This window comes from Telopea speciosissima, chromosome 6 (assembly GCF_018873765.1).
Source record: "Telopea speciosissima isolate NSW1024214 ecotype Mountain lineage chromosome 6, Tspe_v1, whole genome shotgun sequence".
NCBI lineage: Eukaryota > Viridiplantae > Streptophyta > Magnoliopsida > Proteales > Proteaceae > Telopea > Telopea speciosissima.
The window spans coordinates 41,811,392-41,826,277 of record NC_057921.1 but is presented as its reverse complement, the minus strand read 5'-3'; the positions used below and the strand labels follow the sequence as shown (position 1 = coordinate 41,826,277).

General features: G+C 38.7%; 1 protein-coding gene across 2 annotated transcripts in view; it reads left to right on the top strand.

The window, feature by feature from the left end:
• The first annotated feature begins 225 nt into the window (after positions 1 to 225).
• The window catches only part of LOC122664017 (RNA-binding KH domain-containing protein RCF3-like), a 32,018-nt gene continuing 17,357 nt past the window's right edge, over positions 226 to 14,886 (top strand). For both annotated transcript variants that reach the window (XM_043859694.1, XM_043859695.1), the window contains exons 1-2: positions 226 to 324; positions 8,674 to 9,355. In XM_043859694.1, the coding sequence (XP_043715629.1) occupies positions 8,717 to 9,355 (639 nt within the window). In that variant the 5' untranslated portion in view covers positions 226 to 324; positions 8,674 to 8,716. The remainder of the gene's footprint in view (positions 325 to 8,673; positions 9,356 to 14,886) is intronic.

Here is a 14,886-nt window from a genome sequence, read left to right as displayed (position 1 = left end):
AAATGCATAAGAGTGTTCCGCCAAAGAGATGAGCGACTTTAGTAAATGAAAGGAAGATAGAGCATTATTAGGGTCTACCCACGAGGGCAGTCACATTTAGTCGTGCCGTGCCGTGCCGTGCCAGTGCGTGAGCGTGAGTGCGTGACTTGCTACGAATGAATCAGTGGGCCGTGAGGAAAGAAACTCTCGTACAAGCCCAAGCAAGTAAACCGACATCAATACCGAAAGCCCTAACGTCTTCTCTCACAGACGCAGAAGTACGACGGTGAGTTTGTTCGTTTGTCTCCATGTCTACCGGCGACTGATAAATCTCAATTCATTCTGGTAATGATTATTTCACTTCTTCTTTATCTTATTTTCTCATTCTTGAGCTTTTTGTCTGTCTCAAGAGTTCTTCGGATATCTCATTATCTGAGTCTGAAATCCGCACTTTTACAACTTCTTCGATTGTTTGTGATGAGAATTAGATAACAGAAGGGATTTTGCCATGTAAACTCTATGGAGCCACTTCATAGCTCTGCTTCAGTCCACAAGAACATGAATAATCAGTTTTGTAGGGGCCAATGATGAGTGACCGACTCTCAGAAGCTGAAATTTTTAATGACTCTTAAGAGTTTCCTAAAAAGTAGTAAGAGCTGAATTTTCTTTGAGAACACACACTTGCAAGCGCCCACAAGACAATGACTCTGGATGGGGTTTTAACAATGTTATGGTGGAACTGTTAATAATAGTAAAACATTGGAGAATTGTGATTGTTTAACTTGAAGAGTTTCCTGCTTTTCAGAAATTTGACTTTTGTACCGCTGGAGTAGCTTCTTGGTTATCCTTAGAATCGTAGGCATCTTCTTGAACCTTGCTTTGTGATCAACCTTGTTTAGGTTGATGTCTTTATCTACATTATTTAGGTTGAATACTCTAGCATTTTATGGGACTGTTAGAATCGTAGACTTGTCCTTTGCTTGTATGTTCTAGTTAGAAAATGTTTTAGTTGAGTCTGCTGGGTTTCTAGTATTAAACGTAAATCTCTTTTAATTTTTTTTCTTGTTAGAGGCTTTTATCACATTAGAAGTTTCAAGTTCAATTGTGGTAACTTGTTGATGAACCAGTGAAATGAAAATGACCTGTCCCTCCTTGGGTGCAAATTGGACGGGGATGGGTGGAGATTAATAAATTTTGAGCTTGAGCTCTCTCCCCCAATTTTTTTTTGGGGTTCAAATGTAGTCCCATTTTATCATATTGGTTGGTCTGAGTTGCACCCCTCTGAATCTTCATATTCATTTCTCACCAATTTGAACTCAATGAAGAAATTGATAATGTTGAACCAATCCAGTCTTGATCACATTTTCTTCTTCTTTGGTCATCAGTGGACCCTAATTTTTTTTTTTGGTTTTGGGGGGGGGGGGGGTTGTATTAATGATTCTAAGAATGATGTCTTCTGGTTATATCTTTATTGTTTTTGGGAATTCTACAATTTCTGCAGTACTTTTAGTATCACTGTCATTCTAGTGATAGTTTCAGATTATCATGTAAGTCAATGGTTTGGTAAAATGATCTCAAATGTACTTTTAAGATTTCTGTCATGCTAGTGAGTTTCAGAATATCATATAAAGTCAACAGTTCAGTAAAATGCTCCCAAATAGGTCAAAATCTACCCTTTATCAATACCTACATGTAGAAATATCTCAAAATCATAGTTCAAAAACTCGGCGAAATTTCGAACTCCCTGAGATGAAACATCATATGAAATGTTGAAACCAAAAAAGACAATGTTTCGACCGTTCGGAAATTTTGTTTTGAAATCTCACTCATTTCAGTCTAAAAATGCATTGTTTTGTCGAAATTTGGTTATTTCAGTCATTTCGGCCTTTTGCACCTCGAGATGGCCGAGCAAAACTCATAGAAAATGTGAGAAGCATAGAATCATTTAGTAGCAAAAAAAATAAAATAAAATTGAACTTCACTAGTTCACCTCTCTTGTTTACTTAGTTTTTTCCCTCCTCTAAATAATGCTGTTTCTAACATATGCCGTAATGATGGTGCTAGATATAGTGGCAAATTAGTGCATAGATTCAATTTGTTTTGTTGTTTCTATAAGAATAATTATATTATTTCTATAACAACAAACACAGCCTTTTCCCTATTTAATGGGATCGGCTACATGGATCTAGAACAACAAAGAAAAAGGGTAATGAGGAGATGGAGAAAAGGGGGGGGGGGGGAAGGGGTTAGACATGAGATGAGGATTGCAAAATGACAAATGAGAAATGGAAACTAAAAAAAGAAAAAGGAAGAAAGAAAGAAAGAAAGAAAGAAAGATAAAAGATGAAAGTAAGAGGAAAGCGGCACATCCCAGCAAGTTAGGAGAATCTCAGCTAAATGGGGTGTGCTACATGGATCCTTGCCCTCGAATAGGCTCTCTCTAAGGTCATAGTAGGTAGAAGACCTAGACTATGCATGTCCTTCCTCACAACTTCTCCTATGGTCATTTTAGGCCTGCCCCTCGCTCTTTTAGCTTCTTCAATTAAACATGACCATACCACCTCAGATGACTCTCTCGGAGCTTGTCATTGATCGGGGCAACTCCCAAGTCAATTCTAATCCGTTCATTCCGTACTTTATCCCTCCTAGTTTTTCCGCACATCTATCTTAACGTCCTCATTTCCACTATGCATAGCTTCTCAATATGACACTTCTTAACTGCCCAACATTCAGCCCCATACAACATAGCTGGTCGTAGGATAGTCCTACAGAACTTTCCATCTTAACATCCTCATTTCCATTATATTATTGCTACGCTAGATATAATGGATACTTAAAAAAATAAAATAAAATAAAAATACAAGGGCACTTGGTGACGCCTAGCTGGGTGCCTTGTCACCTAAGTTCTTAGGAGCTGCTCCAAGGTCTTGGGTTGCCTAGGCACCTTGACAACTATGGCTGAAACTCATAAGCAGTCAACCACTTGTGAGAACTTCCATTCAATCTCGTATAAATAGAGGGCAGGGTACATAACATTACTCTTTAAATATGGATCCTACTATAGAACTTCGGTAGTCCCAATACAACTTAAACGACTACTTATTTGACCAATAATAGACTGAAAATAGTGTAACTAGACTCCTAATTTTACTAGGAATTAAAGAATAGCTAAAACTCCAGAAATCCAAATGAAACTAGGACTAAACCACATATTAGAATCTCAAATTCCTCAGTCTACTAGAAAAAGACTTGGAATTCGTGTACCTGATGTAGATCAGAACATCAAGAAGAGGCCAAAACACTGTTCACGTGAACAGTATCACAGCCCCTTAATTTGGCTTGGTGAGAATATTAGTGGAAGAACCGTGGGGGCAGAATAGTCTTTTATTTATTAGTGATTCAAGTCTTTAAGTAAGGGGTATACTTGTCTCTTTGGGCCTAAGTATTTAAAGGATACTTGCTAGAATCGATGGGGCTATATTGAGATGTGGGGACTACCACTAAAGAAAATCGGCAGCAATATTTGATCACTTAAAAAGTGGGGTCCATAATGAACAAGCATTGATTGGAATATTTAGAACTCCTAGAAGACTTGAAGATTATATCTAGTTTCTATTTTTGAGTCAATCCTAGTTACTATTTTCTTTCTATTTCCAAGCTTATTTTCTAATTTCAGTTTAATAGTTTCTATTTTCTTTTAACTTGAGGTGCAAGCATAGTCCTTTATATAATGTAAAGGCTGTAGAACTCCCCACGATTTGAATAGTTGAATGAAATTTGCTTTGAAGCATGAAAATTCTGTTATCCCCTGTGTGGATGAAGGGCTGAGAGGCCTGGCTAGTGAGAGCCAAAACCCCTAGGGCTGAGAGAGCCGAATCTCCTTATCCCCTATTTTCTATTTTCTATCTTCTGTATTCTCCTTTTCCTTGCAATCGATCCCTGTATTGTTGCTGTTCTTTGTTGAGCAATCCCAGTGCTGTGAAGACTCATTCAAAAGCTGCAATCAACCCCAAACCAAGGAACTAAAACTCATATCGAGTACAGGTTTCGACCAGCCAAATTTCCGAGTTGACTCGAGATCTCGCTCAAGTTGGGGTAATTTTTTTTCCAACTCGATGGCTGGTTTCGATGGGTTTTAGACCTATTTTAGGGCTGAAACTTGGTTATTCAGCCTATTTTAGGCCATTTAAACACAATGACACTATCAGATTTTGCTAAAACAAAGTCCAAATAGGAGTTTCACTTAGTGGGAAACCAGGATAGACACTTATACTAGAAACCAGGACAGACACAAGACAACCACTTATTTATGCCTAATATCAGATATTATTCATAAATAAGCAAATACCCCCCCAATTTGAATCCAATAAAAATAGTTAAAAAAGTCAAATTCCAAAAGGAAAAAAAGTCAACCCCCCAATTCAAGAACAAAAACTAGATTTTCAGCTGTTGGTGCAATTTTCAACTTTCTAATGCTGTGGTTTTTCTAAAATCTAAAAATTCCATAAATCTTAATGTGGTATAACATTGCTAAAAACCAAAAGTGCGGTAAAATATTCATTTGTTTTCATGTCCAAAAAAATATTTTCATTCAGAGCGATTTTGTCAGCATTCGCGCACACCAAATTAAGTTTGACCGGTACATAACTCTTTCAATAAATCAGATTTAAGCAATCTTGGACTTGACCGGTACATAACTCCTTCAATTAACTTTTTGAATTTGTTTAAGTAAATGAAATACAAATACAAAAACATTTACTTAAATGATATTAGGCATAAATAAGTGTCTGTCCTGTGTCTGTATACCAAGGTTTTCATAGATAGGTGTCTGTATATCAAAAGGGCAGTCTCAGTAGAACTCGACAAAGAACTCGTGAGTTCTGGAACTTTTAAAAGGCAAAAAGGGTCGAAATCTGGGTTGGGTCGAGATCTCGACTCGACCGAGATTGACTGAGATATTGTAATTTTTTTAACTCGGCATACATCTCGTCTCGACCATGGAAAAAACCAAGATCTCGTGAGTTTTAGTTCCATGCCCCAAACGCTCCAAGACTGTTGCTGCTGTTGCTGCCATCGATTGAAGCCTGCTGCTGCTCCTACAGGGTGAATTGTTGCTGCAACTCCTGAATCCATAACTTCACATCCCTCCATCAGAACCTGCGGAGATTTGGAGCATAGAATCACACCATCAACCACCCCACTTGATCCCAATCTTGGCCTATTCTGCTGGCAGGGTTGCTCTACACCACTAACCTTTTTCATCCCTAACTCCCGTCTCAACTTCTGGCCATCAGAACTGAACCAAACTTGCAGCAAAGCTTCTCACCATCAAGGCCTACACTCAATCTTCATGGAGCCCAAATACAGTACTGTTTGTGAGATATTCCATAACCTTCTATTTTGTAGTTCTTTTCGTATCTCAGCATTCAACCATCAGAATTGGATGAATTTTGGAGCATAAACCCTGTTCAACATCATCTTCACTTCACCTAAGTTTGACACTGTTCAACAGGCTGGTTTGGTCTCTACCTCCTAAGTTACTAATTCTGGTTTTATTGCTAGTATGATGGTCTGCTGCAACCTGTCATCGATCCTACTGTAGAGTGGTTCTTAGTAACCCCCTTCTACATTAGTACCCCCTTGGCTGAAATTTTTGGGCTTAATAATTGAATCCATAACAATAAAAAACACTAAAACCAAAGACCGATAACAATCTAATACCAAAACAGGGACTATTGTTGAAGCATTATTGCAGTAGGATAGAGTAAAATCCCTTTACACAGCTCTTGTGCTGCTGATCAGCAAGCACATTGTGAAAGAAGGGCTTCCATGAGGATACTATGTTCCTAGTAGGTAATCAATGGCTTTGTTTGCCTTGCTAGATGAGAGAGCCTCCGTGGATCTCTCTTGAAGATTTTATCAGACACATTACCATTGCTGATCCCCTTCAATCTCCTTACTCCAAATATTCAATGATGAGGAGAATCCAAAACCAAATATTAGTGCTTTTAGCTCTACTGTGACTGCAGCTACACTATTTGCACTAGAATATATATTCCTATTGCATTTTCCTTGCTGTCCCAGGAAGCACCAATGCACCACAGATAAGGCACTAATACTATGGCACCACCTATAACCTGTGTAGCCAAAGCAATAATGGTTCATATAATTCCAGTAAAATAAATGTGATATCATCCTCCTTGAATCATCCAATTGCAGTATAAATTGGTGTGAACTTGGTCTGGATCCCTCATCAATGGTTGGCTGAAGTGTGTATGATACCAATGCCAACAATGAAAAAAATGAGAAGACAGTGTTGAGCTATGGGTCGTGACAATATTCTCTTGTTGAAGACAAGGACAGATGTGAAACATTGTAACAGGTTTTTATTTCTTGAAAACGAGGGGGTAAATAAAAAGATTTTTGGAGAAACGTATTACCCAGAAAATGTATCTGAAGTCGTTTTCTGGGTAATGCCATATCCTCAAGTACATGTATCTGAAGTCGTGCTTCTTCCTCACTGTTTTACTATGGATCCTCCAAGACAGATATTGATGGAGTTATAGATTTTGTACATGCAACTAAAAAGCTGAATACATTAAAGAACTGGATAGGCTAATCAACTGGATAACTGAAATCAGGCCTTGGCAGCTCGTTTAAGGAGCATCTTGGTAAACTTAATAAGCCCTGAATATCCCTGCTTATAACTTGGAGGGGATTATTGCACTCCATAAAATTTCTTGTATTCCTGCCTTTCTATACTCCTGGTCTCAACAAATGTCAGATGTAAGGATTACTTATGGTTGGCCCAAACAAGTTGGACTACTAAGATATGTGCTGATGTAACTCAACATACCTCAAATATTATTTAATGCAATAGTTCTGAACATCATGAATTACCAGACAATACGTAAGTGATCCACATGCTCTCTCACGGTTTGCACATTTGTTAGGGATCATTTGACCTCTAGAAATCACCTGATCAACAGTGAGGATTTCGGGAACAAAAGTGTGTGTGAAAGACCCTATCCATGGTTGCACCTGCTTGCTTATATGCCGAAGAAGATTTGGTCCTCTCCTCATTCGTTAAGATGCAGATGTAAAATAATTTACAGTGATATGCCCTTGGAGTTAGTTCAAGATTCTTTAGTCTTTCATATAAAGGTGGATTCTTGAATTATATAATTTTCTCAAGAGATACCTTTTTCTGTTTATAAATCTTGCATTTTTTTTTTTCTCCCCTTTTGGGAATATCGGCTCTATGTAATGATTTGTTCTTTTGTTACAATGAATGAATCCGCTGGGATGGTGTTTTTCCTTGGAAATCACTTAAACTTGGTTATATCTTGCAAAACCTTTCGAGTTCCAATCCAGTTGCCTAAACTTTTTCTTTATCCACCCCAACTTAAGGGTATAAGAGTGCTCAAAATCATCATGAATCTCTCCAGTTTCAGTTTGGTTTTCTATATTAGATGTTAGCCTGGACCCATGTTGCTCACTTGGGCCACTTGAGTGGCACTTGCTTCACTTGCTTGTGCTGTCATTTGGTCACATCCTCACCATAGATTTTTGTGGTAAGCTCACCAAGGCATCAAAATCATAGTTGTCAAGGCGACTGGGCAACCCAAGACGTTGGAGGGGCACCCACCTAGGTGTGCTATGCGTGCAGTTCATAGTTGTCATGGCGTCGCCATGCCATGGCGACCTGGCGCTGGAGAGGGTTGCATGGCGACCTACGCCATGGCGTCCCTCTTTGATTTCTTCTTCCTGTCTCTCTTTCCCTCTTCGATTTCTTCTTCCTGTCTTCAATTTCTTCTTCCCTCTTCGATTTCTTCTGTCCCTCTTCAATTTCTTTCGATTTCTTCTTTCCCTCTTCGATTTCTTCTTCGATTTCTTCTTCCTGTCTTCTTTCCCTCTTCGATTTCTTTCGATTTCTTCTTTCCCTCTTCGATTTCTGAATTTTCTTCTTAAAACTTGAGAAACAATAGAGAAAAAATAAAACATGGCTTGAGTATACATCTATTAACACATTAAAATAGAGAAAATAAAAAATAAAACATGGTCGACATGCTCGCCATGTCGATATATCGACGTGACACCCCTCCACCGACTTGGATCGCCGTGATGCCGTGACAACTATGGTGCAGTTGTATGTAATATATCAATGATAATTTTATATAATTATGCTTATATTCATCATAGAAAACATGTCAATGCGATATAACTAATATGAGAAAACCAACATATATAATAAACAAAGCATAGGATATAATATAAGCATATCCTTGTCTAGGATAAGTTAACCAATTCTTGGTTGATCACAGGGCCAATGAGAATGAGTTGATGCATACTTTTGTCATTCAGTTTCTACTTGCACACTTTCTTGCTGTATCCTCAATTACCTAAACTTTCATTCATATAATATACAATAGAAATTCTGTTGCCTCCTTTTTCTGGAAGAACAGTTATAACTCTGTCAATAAATGTTTATATTCCCCCTCCAAAAAAAGAGGGGGGGGGGATCTCATTTTGCATGTATATGTGCTATTACATCTATGCAACAACTGCACAGAATATAGTTGAATTTTTTGTTCCATGCTTTCAATTTATTGAAAGGATTTTTCTTTTTTGTTATGCTTTTTGGGTACACTGATGACCAGCTCTACCCCTCCCCCACCAAAACAAAATTTTCAGGCTTTGATTTTCTCAAACATTGGAAAATCTCTAGATTATCATTATGGATAAGAACAGACCAGGTTCTTTCAAGAAACGGTTCCAATTCAAGAAAAAAATGACCAACAAAAAAAGCACAAGGCCGAATTTTAGTCATGAACAGAATGCTGGGTCTCCTAATGTTTCTGACACAGTTTATCGTATTCTCTGTCCGAGTAGCAAGATTGGTAGTGTTATTGGAAAAGGCGGTAGCATAATCAATGCCTTAAGAGATGAGACCCGTGCCAAAATCAGAGTTGCTGAATCTGTTCCTGGCGCAGATGAGAGAGTAATCATTATCTTTAGCTCTGCTACAAGAAAACCTAGGAGATACAATGCCAATGAAGATGATGAGGATGATGTTATCACTGAGAATGAACATGAGTCCATGCAGCCACATTGTCCTGCCCAGGATGCTCTGTTAAAAGTTCATGAACGAATTGCTGAGGAAGATGATCTATTTGGTGGCATAACATGTGAAGATGATAATGAAAACAATGTGGTCACTGCACGCCTTCTTGTTCCAAACAATCAAGTGGGGTGTCTTCTAGGCAAAGGTGGAAACATCATCCAGAAATTGCGGACTGAAACTAATGCAAACATTCGTATCCTGCCTTCAGAGCTTCTGCCTGCATGTGCCATGAGCACTGATGAGTTAGTGCAGGTAATTTACTGTCGCACCTGTTCACTGGTATCTCAGCATGCTTTTGTGTATCCTTGGTGTTTGGAAGCAACAATATGGTGCATTAAATTTAAAGTTTGTTGTTTTTTTAAATATTTTTGTTTATTTTTCATATAAGCTAACTGCATCAAGTTTGGAAATGCCATATAGAGTAAATGTTATCTATAATTTCTTTCTGTCGTATTGCATGATCTTTCTTCCTTAAATTACATAATTCTGCCAGATGAAACATCATCATGGAGGCAAGGTGATGCAGTTAGAAGTGGGGTTATTTAGGGATTGGTTGTATTTTTTTTTTATGGTAAGATTCGTAGGAAGGTAGAGTCCAATTAGAGTTGAATTTGTTTTTCTGTTTTAGATTAAGATAGAATTAGAGTTTGTTTTGGTGGAGTCCAAGATAGAGTCGATTTCTAATTTAGACTTCGACAAGGATTATGGTGGTTGAGTCTTTATGTACTCTTTGTAACCATCGTATTATTCAGATTTGATTTTGGAATTGAATTAAAGTGCTTACTGTGTTGCTGCCAGAGCTGTGTGCGCAGGTCTTTTTCCCGCCTGAACTCCTCTCTTGTTTCAGGTACAATCGACCCATACCCTCACCCTTGTTCTGTCATTCTCGTCTTTCTTTCCTATTTTATTCCTTCTTTTCTGTTGCTGTTTTCTATCGAACTACAAAAGAGTTAATACATCTCCTCTGTTACTGATTGGGTTGGCCAGATATTCTGGCCAAAGATTGCCCTTCCATAGGCGTCTCAAGCCCTAGAGTCTCGCTTCCCAAATTATTCCCTACCAAGAGTATTTGATCTGCAACTGGAGCTAAACCTGTACCAACCGCTGGGTTCTGTTTCAGACATTAATATTAATTTTCTGTTGGCTATTTTGGGTGCATGTTGAATTGATTCAATAGGCTCAAGGCTTGGAAACCTTTCCTTAAAATCTCAGGCTTGGAAACCTCTCCTTAAAATCTCATCTGGATTGGATTCCAATCGAAGGAGAGTTAAGCTGGCTTCCACTGGTTTCCATTGTGTTCTTGCTTTTAACGTGAGGTAGAAGAAGACGAGTTTCCTAAATTTACATAAGGACTGACTTCTTTTATTTACACTGAAGCCCATGTTTTTGAACTAATTTATCCCCAACCTGGTTCTAATTCCAGAATTACCCTTCATCTTTAACTTCAATTCTGGATTTATCCCTGCTACTGTTTACTTAGTTACTTTTAAGGACCAGTTTTGCTTCAAAATGTACAGATTTGCCACTGAGCCTTTAATTTGAAATACATATCATTCTTGTGGGCCCATAGTGAACCCGTAATCGAGGTATTGATTCTGGGATTGCATCACAAAGTTCAAAATTTCGGTTTCGACACGTGAAATGAAATCGTTATCAACTTCATATGAAGGACAGATTTCGGCGAAATGGTTAGCTGAAATGGCTGAAGCTTCGTAATGTTTCAATCATTTCGTCAAAGCAATACGAAGCTGTAATATAAAACCAAACTTCGACAAAATTCGTTAAAATTTTGACAAATTTTCACCCTTTTTGCCTGCAAGTCACTAAGAGCTTTGTAAACCCGGATTTTTGGTCAGAATCATTTGTTTAGCTTCTGGATCAAGGTTTGGTGGTCGACATTGGAGCATTCACTTCAAGATTTGGGTGGACTTGAGCAACGTTTAGCCAATCTCTAATTGGATTGTAAATTTCCTCGAATTTTGAATTTTTACAGTAACTGGGGTAAATATATGTTGGTTGGGTTCAATTTTTATAATGTTAGATAGATATCGTAAGCTGATCAATGACTTCATATGCTAAACAGAAACTCAATCTATGATATAAATTTCAGAATAAACAGATACTAAAGTTCAGATATTGATTAGCCTTCAAAGCAACAAGACCCCAATCCCACTTGTAGTAGGACTGTAACAACCATGCAGCAGAATCAGAATTTTATCTTCGAAACATGACTTAAGAAGACAAACCAGAATAAGAGACATAATTAGAAATAGAATGTTGATTACAACTACGAGTAACTTTCTGTTTAGCAATAGGGATATCAAGATTAGAAACAATAGGGTCAGCTGGAGGAGTACTTTCATCAGGATCTGTAGTGGAAGAAGACGTGACAGAGTCCGTGAGTACAGGAAGGGCAGCATATACCATCGGTCTTTTGCTGTAAACTTTTGTAATAGGAGGATGTTGAATAGGAGCGGTTGGAGCAGGACCCTGTAGCAAAGGAGACTGAATAACATAAACAGGAAAATCATCATCTAACTCAGATGCATTGACTGGTGCAGCATGGTATGGGGTGGACTCAAAGAAAGACACATCAGTTGTAACGAATTATTTACTTAAAACAGGAGAATAACAGCGATACCCTTTTTGGGTACATGAGTAACCAAGGAAAATGCATTTGAGGGCTTTAGGATCCAATTTAGACAAACCTGGCCGATGGTCATGAGTGAAGCAAACTCAAAAATACGAGGCAGTGTAAACAATGGCTCAGTAGGAAACAAAAGGGAATGAGGGATTCCTCCCTTCAAAATGGAGGATGGCATGCGATTAATAAGATAACATGCTGTCATCACAGCATCAGCCCAAAAAATATTAGGTACTTTCATCTCAAATAATATAGAGCGAGTAACTTCCATTAAATGTCGATTCTTCATGTCAGCCACACCATCCTGTTGAGGTGTGTCAGAACAGAAAGATTGATGAATCATACCATGCTGAACCATAAATGCTGAAAAATACTCTTTTGCATTGTCACTATGCAAAATTTTCACACAACCAAACTGAGTTCAAACTTCAGAAACAAAGGCACAAAAAATAGAGAACTCAGAACAATTTTTCATTATATAACCATGTAACCCTTGAATGGTCATAAAAAAATGTAACAAAATATTTGAAACCCAAGTTGGAAGTTACTGGACATGGACCCCATCATAGTTGTCAAGGCGTCGCCTAGGCGTCCAGGCGTGTTGCTCTCACCTTGTTTTTTGGTGTCACCTTGGTCGTCTTAGGCGACGCCTTGTCGTCTTGTTGGTGTCTACTTGTTTTTTATCCCCCTCGACTGCCTTGATTCGCCTAGGTGCCTTAACAACTATGGACCCCATACATTAGAATGAACTAAAGAAAAAGGAAAAGCTGAACGCTTATTGACTCTAGGGGGATAACCCACACGATGAAGTTTCCCAAACTAACACGACTCACATTCAAGATTAGAAAGAGAAATAAAACTAGGATCTAATTTTTTAAGACTCTCCAACAATGGATGACCAAGTCGACAATGAATTTTGTGAGGAGATGCAACACTGGAGCAAGCAAAAGATTGAGAACCTTCAAGTAAATACAGCCCCCCTGACTCCCGTCCTCTACCAATCGTCTTCTTCATAGTAAGATCTTGAAAGACACAAGAACCAAGATAAAATGTCATAGAACAATTAAAGGCTTCGGTTAATTTACTAACATACATAAGATTAAAAGGAAAATTGGGAAGGTAGAGAACAGAAGACAAGGATAGAGACGAATTGGGATGAACAGTACCAGTGCCTTTAACCTTGGCTAAAGACCCATCAACTAAAGTAACATTGGAAGATGACGAGGACAAAGAAGAAAAGATACCTGACATTCCAGACATGTGATCTGATGCCCCTGAACCAATAATTCAGGAATGAGAGGTAACGGAAAGACATGCAGTGGCAATACCTGGCTTAACCAAAGTAGCAGTGGAAGAACTAGGTTGTGAAATCTTGAACTAATTATATCGTGCAAACTCCTTTGACATTATGACTACCTTATCCTCAGATGATTGAGACTTAGGGATTGAATCAATGCTAGTAAGCTGAACTGCTATTGTGCTGGGTTCCCATGGAGCTTCCAACAAAATCTTTGAATGTGTCCAGGTTGGCCACAATGGTGACAAGTCTGTACAGTACTTAAGCCATCAGAAGAAGTACCCGACTGGCCAAACCTTGCTGATTTTGTCCCCTTCTTGTGCCACGGCCACTTCCACGGCCACCTCCACAGCCACGACCTCCCTCACGGTTTCCGCTATCTCCACCCTCCAATTCCAACAGCCCCTGTTTGCGATACCAGGGCTGAACTCTCAATTACAGGTCTAGCATCACGAGAACTCTTATGAGATACTTGAAGCACTTGAGAAAAGGTATCCGTGAATGAAGCAACAGTCTCACCACCAAGGATCTGGGATCTAATTGACTCAAATTCCTGTCCAAGTCCTCTCAAAAAACCCATAACCGCCAATTGCTCCCTTTGGTTTTGCATCTGCTTCACATCGGAAGAGATTGGAAGGAGGGAATTCAACTCCTCATACAACCTCTTGAAGTCTGCAAAATACTGAGTGATAGAACGCCCCTTCCTCTCAGTCCGATAGAATTCCTTAGACAACTCATAAATCCGAGTCAAGTTGTTCTGACCAGAATATAAAACTCCCAGATAATCCCGTAATTTTTTAACAGTATCGATGTGAGTAACCAAATCAACTATATGATTCTCCATCGAATTCAACATCTGTCCAAGAATTCTGGCATCGATAGTATCCCAAGTCGTATCATCAACAGGTTTGGTTTCTGTTGGATGTGCCTGCTGATCATGACCTGTCAAAACAAGGTTCACAATTTTTCTCCATTGCTGAAAATTTGTGATACCTTCAAGTTTTTTTTCCGTGATTTGATTGGAGGATGAGGACACAACCTCTGTGACCACTGCATTCTTTTTATCATCATCACCCATGCTATTCCTTTGAAGAAAACACCAATTGAATCATAAAAAATCGAGAAACACCTCAGCAACCTGCTGTCACCAAACCCTTCACATATATCACCACAAATCGAAAACATCAAATCAGCAACTTGCTGTCATCAAATTCCTCACACACATCACCATAAACACCACCAGAAATCTGCTTTTTTGTCGTTGAATAAGCAGATTTAAACCATTAGCTTCGTTCTCTTATCCGCAGCCAAAGAACAAACAAAAAGGAAGGGTGAAACCACCCCTTTTCTTAGACCTCTACGTAGTTCAACCAGAAATCGCAGAAACGGAAAAGAAAAAGAAGGAGAGAAGAAGAGGGAGGGAAAGGAAAATCTCGCAAGGCTGTGTACCAGTCCTAGTAACCAAGTTCTGATACCATGTAACCTGCGAAAAAACTGAGAAGAGAAGAGAAGAAGAGAAGGAGAAGAAGAACTTGCAGCCATAAGTAGTAATTCAATTAATGAATGAAAGAGATACAAATATATAGGTCTAGGGGCAAAGATGGAAAAACCAAAAGTGAAAGGAACAAAAATCGAGGCCCATAAGGACTCTCGGTATTAGTGCCAGGCGCTAATCCCGAGACCCAAGAATGGGCCCCACACGACACTTCCAACATGAATGTTAAGAATGATGAAAAAGGAAAATCCAGAAATGGTGTGTGACTGTGTGACATACTGACATTGGTACTTGAGCTATTTTGAAGATCCATTTAACTTGAGTTTTTTTTAATGATTCTTTACTCT